The sequence below is a fragment of the Hyaena hyaena genome, unplaced genomic scaffold, assembly GCF_003009895.1.
Source record: "Hyaena hyaena isolate Hyena2069 unplaced genomic scaffold, ASM300989v1 scaffold_26, whole genome shotgun sequence".
NCBI lineage: Eukaryota > Metazoa > Chordata > Mammalia > Carnivora > Hyaenidae > Hyaena > Hyaena hyaena.
The window spans coordinates 2,011,281-2,031,298 of NW_024080658.1; the positions used below are offsets into that span (position 1 = coordinate 2,011,281).

General features: G+C 40.7%; 1 protein-coding gene across 5 annotated transcripts in view; it reads left to right on the top strand.

Moving 5' to 3' along the window:
* The window catches only part of ENPP2 (ectonucleotide pyrophosphatase/phosphodiesterase 2), a 106,909-nt gene that overhangs the window by 64,793 nt on the left and 22,098 nt on the right, over positions 1–20,018 (top strand). For 3 of the 5 annotated variants that reach the window (XM_039227222.1, XM_039227221.1, XM_039227225.1), the window contains exons 12-19: positions 5,389–5,497; positions 8,506–8,631; positions 12,289–12,320; positions 13,007–13,134; positions 15,382–15,469; positions 15,612–15,699; positions 16,803–16,987; positions 19,713–19,764. In XM_039227222.1, the coding sequence (XP_039083153.1) occupies positions 5,389–5,497; positions 8,506–8,631; positions 12,289–12,320; positions 13,007–13,134; positions 15,382–15,469; positions 15,612–15,699; positions 16,803–16,987; positions 19,713–19,764 (808 nt within the window). The remainder of the gene's footprint in view (positions 1–5,388; positions 5,498–8,505; positions 8,632–12,288; positions 12,321–13,006; positions 13,135–15,381; positions 15,470–15,611; positions 15,700–16,802; positions 16,988–19,712; positions 19,765–20,018) is intronic. The other 2 variants (XM_039227224.1, XM_039227226.1) reach the window with 1 other exon arrangement.

The window sequence follows — 20,018 nt, forward strand, 5'->3', positions numbered from 1 at the left end:
CTTGGATAATAATATCCCTTAAAAGATCCTATGGGAGAGGTTGGCATAGCCCTTCTTTTAAAAGGAAGCGGCTGGTATTTAAAGAGGACAGAGGCAGCTCGCGTCTCCTGGCAGGGAAGCGGACTGAGACGTAGAGTCTCAGAACTCCTGGACCAGGGTCTTCCCATGGGACCGTTTATCCCTCCTTCAGTCCAGGACATAAGCAGAGTGGTCATTAATAACCATGTTCAATTCATACAGAAGACTTTCTTCATGTCAAAAGTTGGCTTTTGACCATGTAGATGAAATATACCTCTTACGCTCCTCATTTCCTTGGAAGGTCACACCGCTTGGCAATAAGTGTTTTTTATCCAAGAACATCTCTGGATTGCTAGTATGTGTAGTTCAGTTGTACTTGTGTACAGTAAAGTGTGTGTGCATGCTTTAGTCAAGAAATAAACTGACATTTTTTTTAAAGTACTGAGCAGTGATAAATGGAACATAATATAAGATGCTTTTGTTTGTTATAATGATGATGCTTGTTCAGAGTTGCTCCTAAATATACAAACAGAGAATTTTTTTCCTCTAGAATTTTTGAATTAAGACTTGGAAGTATTCGTGCTATGTTCTTTTTAGTATTACTACTTCCTTGCAAACTGGGACGTTCTCATGTATCCACGGAGTAAAACACTCTTAATTAGGTACGTGGAGTGTATCTTCAATTATGATAACCTGGTAACCTGGCCACTTTCTCCCAGTAAAGCAAGAGATATTTCAGATTTCAACTATTTTTCATTTGGCTCTAGGAATCCTATTTTTACTGAACGAAAAAAAGCAAAACCATTTACACTTTAAAAACGTGAAACCCAAACAAGGCAGCAAAACCTCTTTTCTGTAGTAGACAAATTGGTTTATATACCCGTATATCCATTATATACATGTGGTGTGCGTGTAAAGACTTTACAAATGGAAAGATTATTTATAAAATCAGCATAACGTGTCATCATTTACATCTAATGAGAGAATACCTTGCATTTGAAATTTAACTGAAAAAATTCAAAATGCTGTGTGCTACAATGAAGTTGAAATCTGTGCGTTATTTGCTTACTATCTGAGTATACTTTTTCCAGGACGATTGTCAAAGACTGTTAAATGAGATGACCAAACTTTGGGCTGATAGCTTCAAGAAATGGTGTATTGCTCCTGGTTTCATAGCGTGATGGCGAATGTTCAGAAACATGCTTGCTTTTGATTGTTGGCGCAATCTGTTTCTCTTTGACTTTCTGTGCTTTCTCTGTGACTCCTTGTTCGGCTGCTCTCCCAGGCCTAGAGGCAGAGCTTTGGCTGGCTAGTTACTACCTTCAGATGGCAAAGTATCCTTCTGAAAAGCAGGGAAATTTGCCCCTCTTCCTCCCATCCTCCTAATAACCTCAGGCTAAAATCTTCTCAAGTCAGACTAAAGTATGGCTGGTCAGTGAAAACTTAGCTTTTGTCTACCTCTAACATTTGAAGAAGGAAGTACATGCAATATAATCACTGGATGAAAACTCATTTTGGCTAAATCATGTTTCTCCCGCTGCTCCTCTAACCTGCTGCAACCAGAAGGTCTCGCCTTTGGAGTCTTCTGGATGGTCTCTTGCAAATGGCCGAGTGTCTGATGGGCCGACTTGAGCGCTAGCTGAAATGTATTCAGTGACCATGAAATGGGAAACTCTCTTTTTCCTTTTGCTTCTCTTCTCATGGAGAACTGCCTGAAACTAGATGCATTTTTTTTTTTTTTTTAAACCACCAAACCAGAGTCCATGGGCTGTGTCTTTCAATTGCTCTCCAGGGACAGATGATGAGGCAGAAACAAAAATGCCTTTGCAGTGGCTTGCTCTGGAAATGGTGAAATGGCATGGCAGATGGGCTCCCTTTTGGATACACTAACATTGTTCCCCTCCCGCCCCTTCTTGCATCTGAATGATTCTCGGAGCAGTCGCACCAGGAGAGACTCAGCCAGGGAGATGTCAGGGCTTGCGGCTCTAATTCACTTTTGCACCATCAGCAAATCAGGGGCCTATTTTTCTCTAGCATTTGGAAGTCCCAAAGGTTATCTTCCTTACTCAAGTTCTGTGTCAGCCTTCACCACTCTCTCTAGATTTTCACAAGATGTGTAGAAAGAGTATAAGAACACAGACTCTTTCTTGTGATCTATACCAAGATGAAAGAGATCTTGATGATTTTTACATTTTACCTAGTTTACAAGATAATTTTTAAAAGACAGTTTTATTTATGGTTCTCTCTTGGCTTTAGAGTCCCTCTGTACCGAAAACCTAAATTATCAGTGGGAAGTTCTTTCTCCTGCTGAAAGTCCTGATTTGTCTAAGAACACATTCATGTCCAAGGAGGGTTGCTTATTATTTATGTTCCACTCCATCCTTGGTGTAAAATGTTTCCCCTAATCCTTGCGAATGAAGGTGACACTTGCTTTGATATGTTGGTGGTGTGAACAGATATCCATCAGATTCTGAATTGGAGCCACCTACATGAATTCCATAGTTACCTTGAAATGACTAAATGGCTAGTATTCTATTTGGATTTCTGCTAGCACTTTATAAAGGGAGAGCGTTTCATAACCAAAGACCAGTCTCTCCCTAATGTGAGAGTTAATGGAGTGCAGGACTGTATGTCACCTTTAGGTATATCCACAAGTAGTCTCTTAGCCTAAGAGAAACCCACATGACTAGATTCTCTTAAATTATATTCTTGCTCTCAGTGAAGAAGCTCTGATGACAGCCTCAAGATGGGTTTAGGAAGCTTCTCTCAATAGAGTTCCATGAATCAGTCCTCCTACCAACTTTCTCTCACTTAAGGAGCCTTAGTTTTTCTAACTAAGGCTCTGCTGGCCCAAGATGGCAAAGTGTGAGCATTATTATCTGACCCAGAGGGCCAGACGACTTCTGAGTCCAGACATCTCTATCCGCCAGTACAGGAGAGTAGTTATGGCTCACCTCTTACTCCGGCTAAGAGACCTAAGAGGAAGGTTACCCCTAAGAGGAGACAGGAAAGACCAGTTGCTCCTCCAAAGAAAAGAAGAAGAAAATTACATAGAATGGATCATTATGCTGCGGAAACTCGTCAGGACAAAGTAAGTTTATCTATTGTTCCAAAGCTTTGTGGCGGGTAGGTCTGAGTTGAAGGTTTTCTTTAGTGCCTTGGTTTGAAAATCAGCTGAATACGTTTCAGAAAAACTCTGGCTGTGTCATCCTTGGCTTTGAGTCCAGAAGAATCTGGCACTTCAGAGGTTAACACGAGTGTGAAGACCTCTTGAACTTTCAGCAAGACGGGGGAAAAAAGAACCTTCCACTTTCTTTAGAATCAGTTGCCCTAAAACTAGTATTAACATTTAGGCTTGAACGAATGTTGGAAAGGCTGTTGGTTCTGCTTGCACTTATTCATGGACTTTTTACAATGGTTTGTAGCCTTGGTTCTTGAGAACAATCCAGCAAAGCAGCGAGGGGATTCCTCAAAGATCATGTAAATTAGAACTCAATAGAAAATTGGCGCAGGCTAGTGGTGCATACCTTCAAAGTCCAGAAAAGGTCTTAGGTTATAGACAAGGGAATAGCTGAGATGGAAAGAAAGAGAAAACAGTGGGTAGTTGGAACTGTCTGTATTTTCTTATTAGAGACATGAGTAATGTTGACTCTTTTCAGTCCATTCAGAACAGGCTAGAAGTTGTCACTTTTCTCAAAACCTTCAGGTTTCTGAGGCACTCTTTTGCTTATGACTATCTGAAATCATCACTGAGAAGCAGGTCATGGATTTCGCCTGAGTTGTCTGGTGAAAGTAAGGCATTGCCAAGGATTGACATATATAATGCTTTTGGTATGTTTTTGTTGAGGCAAAGGTCTTAGACGAAAGCATGGTTTTCCCGAAAGTAAATACCATTTAGTTCTGCACGTGTTAGTCCTTCAGATGATGCTTGCACATATCATTCTGAGACTTTTCACTTGTGACTTACTCCTTGGGACAAAATTGGAAATCCCGACTCCTGCCATGAAGAAAAACAAGTTTATGCTTGATTTAACTGAGGACATGATTTGAGAAGAGGTCTTGAGTCATCTGAGAAGAGACTAATGGAGGATAATATTCTATGTCTGAAATAAAAAATGATATGCAGACCCTTCTGTTCTTACCAGTCATCTTGGGTGTATGTGTGTGGTTGTAGCTAAGTTGTAAAATTCGCCTGAAGTACTGTCAAGTGTTTGTCTGATGAAGTGTTTCTTGGAAATCTTTCCATTGCATAGAGAGGACAGTGAGAGGGGAAGTTGCTAGTGTGTGGGAGCATTCGTGCTGTTAGAAGCTTCCACTGGATGCAAGAAAGTGAGAGATGGATTATATTTCTTAAGCTTGGGAAATCTTCAGACAACTGAGCTTTCATATTTCCTTAGGCTGAATAAGAATTTTAGAACAAGCTCAGTTGTTCACTTCTTTTGAAGTTAAGACTCTTGGAGATTCTTATTCACTCAAAATCAGCTTGAAAGGAACTAAACTGAGAAGGAATAGCTTGTTTCTTAGAAGAGATTCTTCTAGTAAGCTTGTTTCTTGGAAGAGATTCTATTATGGAATCTATTATTTTCAGACATTGACAGTTAAGTTCTCGGAAACATTACATGGATTCCATTGTATTAATGATGTTCTAATTTAGCATCAAATGGAAGGGCACCATTTTACCTCAGAACTGTTTTTGATTCGCTTAGCCTCCATCTTCTTACCATCGTTCAAAATCTGATGTGATTTCACCTAGCGAACAAGAGGCTTAAACTATCCATCTGACTTTCTGCTCATGCTCAAAATTCTTGGATTTAAATAACACTGTTACATTTTATTTAAAAAAAAAATTTTAATGTTTTATTTATTTCTGGGAGAGTGAGAGAGACAGTGTTAGCAGGGGAGGGTCAGAGAGAAAGAGAGACACAGAATCCGAAGCAGGCTCCAGGCTCTGAGTTAGCTGTCAGCACAGAGCCCGACATGGGGCTCGAACCCATGAACTGTGAGATCATGACCTGAGCTGAAGTCGGATGCTTAACCGACTGAGCCACCCAGGCGCCCAACACTGTTACATTTTAGAAGGGCCAGTTTATCTCCAAAAAAAAAATTGTCCTTAATATTTCTGATATTTTTGTACCACAGAATCTTAAAAGGGATTGAATGAGGGGAGATTTTACATTCCTGAAATAATACAAATAAAAGTGCTCAGAACAGATTTCCATTAAGAGCAGCCGGCAGATCTCCCTAGACAAAGCTCTGCCTCTGGGCCTGAACTTTTCTTTCCAGAATATTCTAGGGGTAGAAGATCTATGAGAAACTAAAAGGAAAAGAATCCCCAAAAACCTGCAGGGACTAATTTCCTCTTTTTTCCAGATGACAAATCCTCTGAGGGAAATTGACAAAACAGTGGGGCAATTAATGGATGGACTGAAACAGCTGAAGCTGCATCGCTGTGTCAATGTCATCTTTGTTGGAGACCATGGTAAACCTTTGTTTCTTCTTCACTAATAGAACAACTACACAGATCATGTTTCTTCTGATGGTGTTGAGAAGAACCCTTGCCCTCAAAATCCCAGATTGCATTTTTCACCTTCTTCCCTCTTTCTTCAGGGCAGAGAAAGAAATCAGGCCATGACTCAAAAGCGTGAGATGACACAAGGTGACCCTGGATCATTTTGAAAAAAAAATTTTTTTTTAATATTTATTTATTATTGAGAGAGAGCATGAGCTGGGGAGGAGCAGAAAGAGGGGGAGACACAGAATCTGAAGCAGGCTCCAGGCTCTGAGCTGTCAGGACAGAGCCCAATGAGGTGCACAAACTCACAAACCACAAGATCATGACCTGAGCCAAAGTCGGATGCTTAACCAACTGAGCCACCTAGGCACCTGACCCTGGATCATTTTGACCCAAACCAGGGACTTCCTGCATCATCCTTTTCTTTGCAGGAAAGGAAATCTTTCCACAAAAATCTGTCTCTTGCCAAAGTGTGGCAGACAATTTGCTTGTGGTATTAATAGCTTCGTCTCTGTGACATATCAGTTGATACTACCTCATCTCTGCTAGTCACATCCCCATAAGGAGCCTACAGTTTATGTGGCTAAAAAAATAAATCTAAATATGATAAGGAGGAAGAGACATAGGATTCTTGTCAAAGAAGAGGTATATAAGTAAAATGATTTCCCTATATTCCCTGAGGGAATTCAAGACCAAAACCACAGGACCTTGCTTCAGTACAGAAACTGTTAAAGAGAGGAAGAAGCAGAGTGTTTTCTATGTCACTGTATAAAGTAAAAAAATTCATAACCACTTTTTTGAACATCATAAACATTAGATATTACGGAGCTGCAGGGAGTTCCTCCGAGGGCGTTCTTCTTCACAGCTGTGCACCCTGAATTCTATCTAGAGAGTGCCTCCTGCATTCCAGAACTATCACATTGAACGAGTGACCCTAGAAGGTGGGACTGCTCCCTTCTAGGAAAGGGTTTCAGAAAAACAAATTGATAGACTCTTTGGTAGTTCTATTAAGAATGGCAGGCAAGTGTCCCTAGTCAAAGGTCTGCTTTGGGCCTGTAGTTTTCTTTCCAGAATGTCCTAGAAAATCTAAGAGAAATAAAAAAAAAAAAAAGTTTTGGGACTTGCTTGCTCTGTGGCAGGGGCTAAATGTGACCTTCTGCAAGATCATGCTCTAAGAGATTGACTTGGGAGAGAGCTACAGACAAGACAGAGATCCTAGAGCACGTGACACAGCTGATTCCATTTAAGTTGTCCAGAGGTGTCAAGAGCATTTGGTCACAGGCTGGAGCCCAATGTCTAAGAAGTGGGTGGGTCCCAGTGAGTCACATGCTGGAGCATTGTAAAGGTCTTAGTTTAAAACCTTGTCCTACCAAGGTTCAGGCTTCTGAGATGAGTAGATTGCTTTAGTGTTGGGAAGTCATTGCATCCCTTTCTTAAAAGGTAGTATGGTCTCATGTTTCAGAGCTGGGCTTTGGAGTAAGAAGTAATTTCAATGGAGAGCAAATTGTACTGTACCACCAAAGAGCCACCTCTTCATATGCAGCCCCCTCGTCTGTAGAATGAAACCACTAATACTACCTACAGAGTCAGTCCAGAGAGTGAGAGGTGATGGCGCTTGAGAAGTTCTTCACGTATGGTCTTTGAAAGCAGGGGAGATGGATTACCACTGGGGTGGCATGAGTGACTTCCTAGGCATATAACAAATGGAAGATCCTTCCAGTCCTCCACTAACATGTGTTTTGAGACTTCCTCTTCCTGAGTGAACAGGGTACTAAAAGAGTAGCTGTTCATTGTTTTTCCTTTATGATGGTTTAAATGTCAAAAGACAAGGTGTATAAACTTTGTGCAAAGCTGGGATATGTTTTTGTCTTCATTCCCATTTGTAATGCAAAAGGGGTGGGGTGTCTTGATCTGCGATCCCAGAAGGTGATAATTTGGATTTTATCAGGTCTGTGCTGCTCTGGGTTATGTTTCTTTATTCCAAAACCTTAGGACATCCTTTACAGAATCACTTATTTTTGATCTACAGATTGGTTTGTGCAAAGCAGTATATGAAATCTTCATTGTTCTGGGTCATTTCATAAATTCCAAAATGACCATAAATGTTTCTACCAGTCCTCATAGTCTATTATTCTGACATTTGAGTTTACGCTGTTTTTTCATTCATCTATTTTTAATATTGATTAAGCTTTTTTTTTTTTTTTTGGATGGGGGCAGGAAACAAAGTTTGGGTAGGGTAGGAATATTGGTTGGTTAAAAAAAATTTTCTACCTAGACCCTCTTTGTGTTTGAGTTGCTAGCTTTCTGTTTTGACTGATTACATTGTTTACAACTTGTTTTCAACAGTATTTTGTTTTTCAGTTTGGGTGGTCATTGGGGCTGACATTTTTTTTTTCTCATCTCTTGTTGCCAGTATTGTTTTGTCGTAACATCCAAGGCCACCAGTGGAGACAGACTGAGGACTGGTGATTATGTACTCAGCTCAGGAGATATATTAGAGAGAGAGAATTGGAAAATGACATTTTGTAAAAGGGACACAGAACTATGTATTCCAGTTATTTACACCACCCCCAGCTGGGAAGAGTTTGAAGCAATCTAGGATATTTTTTTTTAAGAGTAGATCTTTTCCATAAGGACTGTGTAAATAGCGCTTTTTAAAAAAGAAGATCATAGTTACTTCCTTTGTCTTGTTGTTCCTGCTGAATGACTTAAAATGATCATGGAGATGATGCATTTTCCACCTTCTGGCACTGCAAGATGATATGACTATATCAAAATCTGGTGAAATGATTATATAAAGAAGCATTAAAAATTTAAAGTCAAGTTAAGAAATCTCAAAAGAGGGGGATCCTTACTTTAAGTTGCTGCAAATGAATTTGGGAGATGCCTGGGTGTTCTTTTTAGTGTCTGTATCAGAATATTAAGTTTACAATAATCTAAAAATCGTCTAAAAATACTTTTGTTTCTCCCCATAGGAATGGAAGATGTCACATGTGACAGAACGGAGTTCTTAAGCAATTACCTGACTAATGTGGATGACATTACGTTAGTGCCTGGAACTCTAGGAAGAATTCGGTCCAAATTTAGCAATAATGCTAAATGTAAGTTGATTCTTAAAATACTAAGTTGTTGGAATGGTAATACAGTAGAGTAGGCACAAGCTTGTTCTCTGAAGCTGAAATACTTGTGTAAAAATCCTACCTTTGCTACTTCTTAGCTGAGTGACCTTGAATAAGTTATGTACAAACTCTAAGCCTCAACTTTTTCATCTGAAAAATGGGATGTAATAACAGCTACTGGATCAAGCTGTTGTGAAAATAAATCTATGTGTATCACTCAGAGTGGGTCCTGGCACATGATAGCATTATGTAAATATTTGCTCTTGTTTTCTTTATGTGGAAAATACACTTAATTTGAGACATGCGTATAACCATAAACTTCTGTTTACAGCAGAGGAACATTTCAACAAGAGGTTCAGGCCAGGGAGTCTATGACAGGGTTGGCAGAACCACACTCAGACCCTGAATGTCCCTAGGAGCCCAGTTAAAGGGGACTCTTCAGTTTTATCAAAGTGATTGACAGAACCCTTGGGAAGTGGCAGCCATTTTGAAAGATTAGAAATAAAGAGGAACAATCTTATCACTTATTTCGTACACACTCAGTTTACGATATGCTACTGACAAGGACATTTATTTCTAAACTAAGATGTTTTAGGTGGTGCCTGCCTAGCTTCTGAGAAGTCCACAGTTTTATTGGAGACATGCTGCATTTGGGGCGGGGGGAGGCTCCTTTAGAGGTTTTAGCCTTGGGAATAAGAAACCATTGGCAAAAGTGTAGAGCTTTGGAAAATTAAGTTTTTCCCAAACTGCGTTCCTGAGTCAACACAAATGGGAACTGTTCCAAGGTCAGCTCCAGGCAACGCTGTAAAATAAACAAATCGTCTGTGTTTCTGCCGTCTCTTTTCCATGCCCTTTCTGTCCTCCGGGTCCTTCCTTCTCCTCTGCTCACTTGAGACAGGAAGGCCCTGGCCAGAGGCAGGACACAGGTCACTGCGGTAGCTCTTGAATCAGCACTTGCATTTCAGGGCTTATGCAAGACAGGTTTTGTCTATATTGAAAGGTCTTTCAGTAAATGGAATGGTAAATGGAATGAGGAAGTTGTTTTAGGGGAAAAGGAAAACCTTCTTGGGACCAATGAGATAATAACTACCAATAATTAAATATTTCATACATCACGAATGCTTTCCTATATGTGATTTCATCCCGTGAGAGCTAGCAGAGTGGACGGTTAGCAGCACACAAAAAGGTGGCAGGATGTTCAGGTTCAAATCCCACCTTGGCCACGCGGTCACTCTGTGATCTTGGGCAAGCTAGTTAGATGCTCTGTGCCTCAGTTTCCTCATCTATTAAATAAGGATTGTTGGAAAGATTGATGGGAGATTATCTACACATCACTCAGGTCAGTGTTTAGCACATAGTCAAAGCTGCATAAATGTTAGCTATGACGATGATATGTTGGCCCATCACTATTTCAGCCAGATGGGTATACAGTCTTCTTCAATCCTTCTAACAACCCTGTGGGACAAGTGTTATTAGCCTCTTTTGCAAACAGTAGAAATCAAGGCTCAGAGAGAAGTGAGGTTACTGGTGAGGGGTACAGGAGAGCTAGGAAGTGGCAGTGCTGGATTGAGAACCCAGATTCACCAGCTGTTAAGCACAACCATGTGCTGGGAGAGGGGGACCACTTCCCCTCATGCAAAGCAGGAGCTGTCAGCGTGAGAGGACTGAGAACTTGAGAACTGAGAGTTGATGACCAAGCATGGACTCAGGCATTTGTGATTTTCCAGTAGTTCTCTGGGATTTATCTGAGCACAAGATTGCCCCATGCTGTTTATTTTTCTTCATTATCAAAGAACGTGACTTACCCAGTTTGGACCCTTTGAGGATTGTGTTTTAGGAGTCTACAGAGTATAGAAATGCAGAGCATGGCTCACTCAGTCAGATTGCTAGGGTCCCAGTGTAGAAGCCGCCCTCTTCTAAATACCCTTTGGCTTAGTGAGGATTCTGTTAGCACCTACCTCCCAGAGGAGATGTGAATGACTAGAGAGAAAGTGCCTGCAAAGTTCGCACAGAGAGACTGCACATGATAGGGACACAGTTTGGGTTAACAATGTTGCTACCATTATTACTTACTTGCTTTCCATTAAAAAATGCAACTAAAATTTAACCCCGATTTAAGTAGGGTAGAATACACATTTTAGCTTTGGATTTCATAGCTTTAGAATTAAGATTCTGAAGATTGTCTCTGAAGTGTGTGTACTTACACTGCAAGGCAAGTTTAGTCTTACATTTTTTTCTCCTTTTTTTTTAAGTTTACTTATTTATTTGGAGAGAGAGAGAGAGAGAGAGCAGGGGAGGAACAGAGCCGGGGGGGGGGGGGCAGAGAATCTCAAGCAGTGTCTGCACTATCAGTGCAGAGCCTGATGTGGGGCTGACCATGAGCTCATGACCGGAGCCAAAACCAAGAGTCAGCCACTTAATGGACTGAGCCATCCAGGCACCCCAGTCATGTATTTTCAAAAAATAAAAACAAATATTTATTTATATTTATTAACAAATGCTGACTGAATGCCTGCTATGAACCCGGCTCTGGGGATACAGCCAGAAATGACAGACATGACCTACTCCACTGATATTTAAATTTCAGGGAGGGCTGAGGCACCTGGGTGGCCCAGTCAGTTTAAGCGTCTGACTTCAGCTCAGGTCATGATCTCATGGTTCATTGAGTTCAGGCCCCATGTTGGGCTCTGTGCTGACAGCTCAGAGCCTGGGGCCTGCTTCGGATTCTGTGTCCCCCTCTCTCTCTGCCCTTCCCCTGCTTATGCTCTCTCTCTCCCTCTCTCTCTCTCTCAAAATAAATAAACATTAAAAAATATTTTTTTTTAAATTCCAGGGTGGACTGCTTCATGAGTGTTGGTGTCTCTTCCCTATGCTGCTTTCCTTTTCTGCTGATTCTGTAATGACATGCTAAAGCAAATTTTTTGAAAACAAAACAAAATCCAACCAACCTACAATCTGCTCTTTCTCTCCACACCCCCCAAAAGGGGACCTTCAGATAATGTAATCCTGTCCACAGTTTATACACAGTCATCATTTACAGTTTTACTTTTAGCTAGTTCAAGGTGCTGACTAAAATACCTTTTGTTTGCTGGTAGTAAAAATAAAGGAGGTGCACCCATGTGTGTCTGTGACTGGAGAGGGCAGGCTACCTAATTAGACCCGTGATGTTATTGAGGAAACAAAACTCCATTTAGAAAAAAATAACTCAATGGAGTAGAAGATTCATCTTAAAGTGGATGATAGCTTGTTTCAAAGGTCTGCAGATAAATAGGAAGTTACACTAAAAACCCCAAATGCCCGGTTTAGTTCCTGATGTCAAATTGCAAATAAACTGAAGCCAAGATCCAGAGGACTATTGGGGAAACTTCAAGAAGCTGTTTACCTGGCATTGTCTTTGTGCTCTGGGAGGAGGGATTCCCTTCTGGAAGAGAAGCAGACCTTGCAGGGAAATTTACCATACAAATATTTCCGCTTACACAGCTACATTTCACTTACCATATTTTAAATGGAGCCTAACGTGATAGCTCTTCTAGGAGGGGGGAGAAAAGAGAAATAATTGAGTCTTTTGCTGTAAAAATTATTTCTCTCAATGATTATTGTCATGTTTTTTGAAATTGCTCTCCTTCTCTCTTTGAACAGATGACCCTAAAGCCATTATTGCTAATCTCACGGTAAGTATCACAGGTCACCCGGCCTCTGCCCTTGGAGCGGCGTCCACACACTCACCTCCAAGGTTCACCTACCCTGTGGGGCGGGAGGAGCACTTTCCTAACTGCCGGGCAATCCCATGTATTTGTTTCTCTAAGAGTTTTCAAAACTTCAAAACTGGACAGCTGCAGACTCCCTAATGGTCTTGGCAATAACACAAGCTGAGAATATTTGATCTTTCCATTAGAACGGACTAGTATTCGTTCATGGGTAAACAAATCCTTACTCTCTCTGAAGCTGATCTGCTCATCACCCTGCTCCCTCATCCTCCCCACCATGCAGGATGTAATCTCACAGGCCTCAGTTCCTCCCTTCCCACCCCGCCTCCTCCGGTCCTGGACTCCAAGTAGTTGGAAAAGGCTTTAGAGTTGGAGTTGCTGCTAGTGATAGTCTCACGAGTCAGGAATGTATCTTAAAAATTCCAAACTACCCTCTGATAACCTTCCACATCATCTACCAAGTTATCAAATCCCTTTTGAACCTACTTATTTTTAGCTTGTATTATTTGATAGGGGATAATAGATTCCATTTATTCACTAACCAACCTTTTGTTTGGCTTACAACCTCCTTTGACTTTTTAGAGAGAGAGTATGTAGGACTTTTTCTGAGAATTCTCCATGTAAACGTCCAATTTCCATTTATATTTCAGTGCAAAAAACCAGATCAGCACTTTAAGCCTTACATGAAACAGCACCTTCCTAAACGCTTGCACTATGCCAACAATAGAAGAATTGAGGACATCCACTTATTGGTGGACCGCAGATGGCATGTCGCGAGGTACCTTGGGGATTGGCTACCCCTGTTCTTGATCTTCATAACCACCTCTTTGGCAACTGGAATGCTATAAGGTCCTTAGTCATCAAACAAAGAAATCTCAGTTGGAAATCCCACCATTTCCAAAGACTTTTTATGCTAGATAAACAATTAGTGCTGAGCCAACACATCTCTGTTTTCTGGATCTCAGCCTCTTGGTGTCTCTTTGAAGTCTCTCAGTGCATCTCTGTGTGGTCTCTCTCTCTTCCTCTCTCTTTTCATTTTTTAAATTTATATTCTAACCTCTATTCTTATTGCTTGAGCAGGTCAAAAGTATGGCTGGGACATGGACCTAACCACAATTGGACTGATTTGGTCTCATTTGACAAGACTTACCCTGTAACAACATTTGTAGAGGACTTTAGAAAATGTTGTTGCCTTAAATATTTTAGATGTTTACCTTCTTTGAACTACAAAAGACTCTCCAATATTTAAGACACCAGTTCTTGCTCTTGAATCTGATGTAGAATGTGTCTGGAAATTCTAAGCACTTCCAAAGAATTAATCATTAAAAGTTTATCCATTTTCACACAGACCTGGCAAAAGCCCTTTTCTACTCACTCTTGTTCTGACTTTCTCCTTAGGAAAAGTTTTGTGAGTTTTGTCTGTAGTGATAATTGAATAACTACTATACACACTCTACTTGGATAATGCGCTTATAAGGGAGAGAAGCTGATAATAAGATTGTGATCCTCTAGAAACTTCTATTAGTATATCAGTATGAACTACCTGGTGGGACACATGTGACAAATACATAAATATCCTACTGTAATTGTCAGGGGTCTACACAGAGTTAAATATTTAGGATTATGAAGAGAGAGGTATGAAGACCAGAAATTATTGAGATCATTTGGAACAGACCTAATGGGTCTTCATGAAATAGTTACAAAGATGTGAACACAGTGGGCTTGGATGAGTATGTCTTCAGTACCTTTTGTGGATGGGGCAGCTTGGAAGAGAGAGCAAATTTGATATCAGCAGTTGATAGGCTGATATGAAGAAAAGCTGGTAGTTGAGTAGAAGAGGGAGATGATGACAGTTGACCAAATTAGTGGAGACCAAAACCAGGCATTTTACTAATCAATAAATCTTCTTGTGTTTTAACATTTATTTATTCATTTGAGAGAGAGCATGAGGGGGTGAGGGGCAGAGAGAGGAGAGACAGAGAAAATCCCAAGCAAACTCCATGCTGCCAGTGCAGAGCCTGACATGGAGATGGAGCCCATGAAACCATGAGATCATAACCTGAGCTGAAACCAAGAGTTGGACGCTTAACCAAATGAGCCACCCAGCCACCCCAATAATCAGTAAACCATTTTAATTTAACTTTGCATTGTTGAGTCATCATATGCACATATCTCATCCCAAGCTGAAAGTACTTTTCCTAAGAGTGGGGACTCAAATGTTCAATTTGTTTTTCACCAGACACATCAGGTCAGTGCAATAGATTCTGCAGGCACTTACATGATCCATAGAAATGAGACCCACGGAAATATTTATATTACTAAACACGGAAGTATTTTTGGAAAAGTGCTGCATGACACTTAAACAGAAGGCATCTTCCTGTCATGACAAGAAAGGTCAAGTGATTTTGATGCCTAGAAAGCAACATTTTCACTTTCTTACTTGTAAATAGGTGTTGTCCATGGGAGCCTGGGCTTTTATTAAATATGTCACTAATACATGTTAAATTTGCCACTCAGTTGTACTCTCTAGTTGTATTATATTGATAGGTAAATTTGTATGTAAACATTTTTATCAGATACAGATCTCCATTCATTGATTAAATATCACATATTTTAAAAGTACCTATTACGTGCTTGGCTTTGAGCCCAGTGATAGGAATATAGAAGGGAACCAGACAAACATGGTCACAGAGTAGAGAATCCTACACTTCTGGAGTTAAGGAAGCACGCTGGCAGACAGAGCATTACCGGTGACAAATGCTTTGCTCAGTACAAACATAGGTACAGGAAGGTAGCTGCCTTCTCTTCAGAGGCCCCTGTTTGTCCTATGCTGATTGTCAAAATAAAGGCACCTGGGGAAAATGAATAGCATCATCTTTTCATCAGTACAAGGGTGATGCAATTAAAATAGAGATGAATATGCCTGTAAAATCCACTTCTTAGAGATTTTGTGTGTGTCAAAATTGGCTTTTTAGGAGTGATTTCATGAGAAATGCTGACTAATCCTACAATTGTTTTGATGTAGGAAACCTTTGGATGTGTATAAGAAACCATCAGGAAAATGTTTTTTCCAGGGAGACCATGGATTTGATAACAAAGTCAACAGCATGCAGGTATGACCACAGAACTGTGAACTGAAAATGGATTCTAGCGATTCTCAGAAGAGCTGGAGAAGTTGTACAGTATTCATAAGTAGAAGGGTTGTACTAGATATTAGCAATGCCTAATTGTTTTTGTTTTCTTTTCTTTTGGAAGACTGTTTTTGTAGGTTATGGCCCAACATTTAAGTACAAGACTAAAGTGCCTCCATTTGAAAACATTGAACTTTACAATGTTATGTGTGGTAAGTCACTTATTTAATCAAAGCCAACGAAGCAATCTGAGTTATCATATGAACTTCATTGAGGTCAGAGAAAGAACTGAGGTATCCATCTTCTAGGACCACTTCACCTCCCTGTAAAAAATTGGTTAGCTTGCCCATTGGTTCGAAGGACAGAATATCATCCCCTTCTAAGGCTTCTTTGTCTTCCTTTAACAGTTGACTAATGGGGAGTTTTCATAGTGTTGCTCTTGGCAGCCTCTGGCTGATCTAACATCACATTACAGTTCGACACCACTGGTCAGAGACCTGGTGAAGCAAGAAGAGTTCCGCACAGAGCTTTCCCCCACCTCTGTCTCTGGCATTGCAGCCCAGTTAAAATGTTGTCAGCTTGCATCCTGGCCAGCTATTTATGTGCTCCTAAGTATTTTTCTTCCTTGAGCTTCTAGTTGCTGAATGAGGACAGCTTTTCCTATTTAGTAAGGGAGTGCCAGTCTGGTGGTTAGAGGGGGAGTCTGAAAGTCGGGTCTCCTGGGTTCTTTTCCCATCTTGGCTGCTAGCTCTCCCCTGTCCTGCCTCCCGGCTTAGGCAAGTCACTGTGTGCCTGCTTGGCAACTATTCCCTTGCTATGAAATCAGCCTGTTCATTTCAGAGAAGCCTTTTAAGGCACAGGGCCAAAGCCTCCCCTTCTCCCCATACTTCTGTGAAGTGCATGAAAGGGCAGGCTAGGGGTTATTTATTGATTATAAGTCTCATTTCAAAAGGTGGGATAAAAACTCTCAAAGATGCAGGAGGCCATTGACACTGACTCTGGTAGTCCCTGTAGCTGTCACAGACATAAGCAATAGCTGGGCAAGGCCCTGTTCCTTCACCCTTTCTTTCTGGGAATGCCTCTCTCTATGGTCAGGCAATGAACATGGCTATTTCAGAAAGCTGGGGCAAACGTGTTCAGGCTAGAATGGGTCAGGATCTCAGAAAGGGGTGCTTACAACTCATTTTGGCTTTATTCAATTCTGATTTGTGTTCAGAGTTTTCAGACCCTTGGAAGGTGAATGGTTTTGACTCTCGCTATATCTCATCAAAAAATATTTTCAAAGCATCTGAATTCATTTCTTTCTTCTCACCAGATCTCCTGGGCTTGAAGCCAGCTCCTAATAATGGGACCCACGGAAGTTTGAATCATCTCCTGCGTACTAATACCTTCAGACCAACCATGCCAGAGGAAGTTACCAGACCTAACTATCCCGGGATTATGTACCTTCAGTCTGATTTTGACCTGGGCTGTAACTGTGATGATAAGGTAGAGCCAAAGGTAGAAATAATCTTTATGTTTATCATGGAGGAACTTGTTGGGTGTAGAGCAGTGCTGTTCAATCAAACTTCCTGTGAAGATGTCAATGGTCTATATCTGTGCTGGCCACTGACCAGATATGAGTTTTGAACACTTGGAACTAAATTTTCAATTTTGTTTAATTGCTTGAAGTTGAAAGAGCCATATATATGGCTTGTGGCTGCCATATTGGGTAGCATAGGTATAGAGAACAAAGGGCAAAAAACTAGAATTCATGATACTATTCTGCAGAGTTACAATTCCCAGCCAAAGGCTTTTCCATTTTTTTCAACCTGGATCATGTGTCTATCTGTCATGGTCCCAATGGGAAACAGATGGCCTATACACAAAAGGTTTTTAATGAGAATTTAAAAGGATTGGGTGAATCATGTTTAAGGAGAGGACTATTTACATGGGTTGGGCAAGGTAGAGGCAAGGCAGAGAGGGACAGTGAGACACCCTGGAGCTCGCAGCATGCCAGTCCTAGGCCTGAGCAATAAAGGGACCAGGACATGGAGACGGAGCTGTATAGGGGGGAGTTACTGGATTTGGTAGATGGGTGTTGTGAATACACTGCAGCCTGGGGAGAGAAACCAGGGGAGTAAATACCCATCGTTGTCTCTCTCCTCCAGCTCCCCACTGGTGCCATGCATTGGTGGAGGTCAGCGGGGAATCAGAGCGCAAGCTTGCTCTTTGGTACAGTCCCTAGAGGTCAGTCCCCCAGGGTACAGAGCAGGGGAGGGGAGAGTGCAGCATGGATGGAGGGTGGTGGTGCAAATAGAATCGCCCAGCACATGGGGCGCCTGGGTGGCTTAGTCGGTTGAGCGTCCAACTTTCGCTTAGGTCATGATCTCGCGGTTCGTGGGTTCGAGCCCCGCGTCGGGCTCTGTGCTGACTGCCAGCTCAGAGCCTGGAGCCTGTTTCAGTCTGTGACTCCCTCTCTTTCTGACCGTCCCCTGCTCACGCTGTCTCTCTCTCTCTCTCCTAGAAATAAGTAAAACATTAAAAAAAAAAGAAAACAAAGAAAAAGAAAGAATCGCCCAGCACATTGTATTTGGAGAGTCTTTGAATATCAAACTACAAGTGTGAAGCAATAATTTGCTTACTGAATTTTATATTGATCAAAGTCCTTTATGGTTACCAATCACTGTCCTGACAACAAGAATAATCAGTGTTACCACACTGAGTTGATGTGATTCCAACAGAAAGCAAAACAGTCTGTTATTTTTGCATGTGTGGTTTTATTATGGGTAAATGTGTGAACCTTCTAGTCGACCTTGGAAAAATGGAACATAGCTCTCCACCCACCTGCCCTATCCCCTTCTACTATTTACCACCTTCCAGGATTTTGGGGGGCACAGGATGGGCAGAGCTCACCACGGGAGGAATTCAGCTTGCTCTTCTTCCCCTAACCGCTTTTATTTCTCCTTCCTACCTTTGCTCCTGACAAGACCCAGCAAAGCTAATTACTATAAGGCAGGTCATTCTCAGACCTCAGCTGGAGGTGTTGTGTTGCCAAAGTCAATAGGAAGTGGCCTTTGAGGTGGATTCCAAATATAACCCTAGACTAATCTTTCAGTTGTATCTTGCTTTCGGAATTACCTTTCTTCAGAAAAACAAGAAATATTTTGGATTTGCTATCCTAAACCATTTTAGAGGAATTCTGGATTGTCTTTATTTTGTCTCTGGGTTTCTCCAAAAGACTACATTCCTTTTCTTAATAAAAATCCAGACACACTGCAAAGGTATACAAGATTAATAAAATAAATATCACATGCACACATCATTAGAAAGAAGACATTATAAATTCAGTGGAAGCTCCATATATACACTCCCTGCCAGCCCTGCTTCGTTCCTACCCCAGAGGTAATTAGTATCCTGAAGACAGTGCACCTAATTGCCAGGCATGCCTCTGTGCTTTTGCTTCATGCATATATCTCTCTTAAATAATATATTAATTAATCTTTAATATAATTCCCTAAAATAACTCATGGTATAGTTTTGCATATTATACATTTGTATGTAAACACTGTTATCCTATATGTATTCTGCAGTTGTTTTGTTCATCAATACATGAGTTTTAGCTCATTCATTTTTTATTGCTAATAGTTAATATTTCATAGTGTAAATGTACCGTCATGATTTTTATTCCTTTTCCTATTTGAGAAAACTAGGTAATTTCCAGTTATTAGCATCTCCAAACAATGCCGCAGTAGACATTATTGCCAGTCTTGCATATACATATGCTAGAGTGTCCCTCGGATGTATAATGAAAGATAGAGTTGCTGAGCCATTACTTCCCAACCTTGGAAAAAGTGATTTCATAAATCAGTTTGGGAATCGCGTTAGTGTCCCTAGGATTAATCTGGAATATTGAGGCACTATTCTAATTCATTTACATGTATATGTGCTCAAATAATTATTCTTACCAAATTGGAAGCTTGGTTACATGACTATCCATAGTTTGAGGGAAAGGAAAAAAAGCCATGGAAATATTAAAGGTGCTCATGACCACAGATCCACTGGGAAGTGAAGCCCGGAATGTCAGTTTGAGATAAAACAGTAATTCCTTAACAGAGCTTGTGATACTGATGGAATTTAGGATCCTGTTTCAAATTAAGCAAGAGAAAGAAGCATGCAGGAAAGACAGGACATTTCTGATTTGCTTTTTTTTTCTCCTTTCCTTTTCTGGTTTTCACACATGAAGAACAAATTGGATGAACTCAACAAACGCCTTCATGTAAAAGGGTCCACGGAAGGTGAGGAGTTGATGGGAAAAATAATCAGATAAGTCTTATTTTTCAGTTTTCAAAAATTGAAGAGACCTCTTATTTACTTCATAGTGTAAGCACAATATTTTTTAAAATTAAAATTGGAGTTGCAACGTGATTTTAATATCCATCTGGCAAAGGGTATTGGTTTATTCTATGTACACAAGATGCCAGCTTTAAACAGCCAGAAAAATTCCATTAGCTGTTTTGTTTCTCAATAGTTTTTAGGCTCTCTGAAAAGC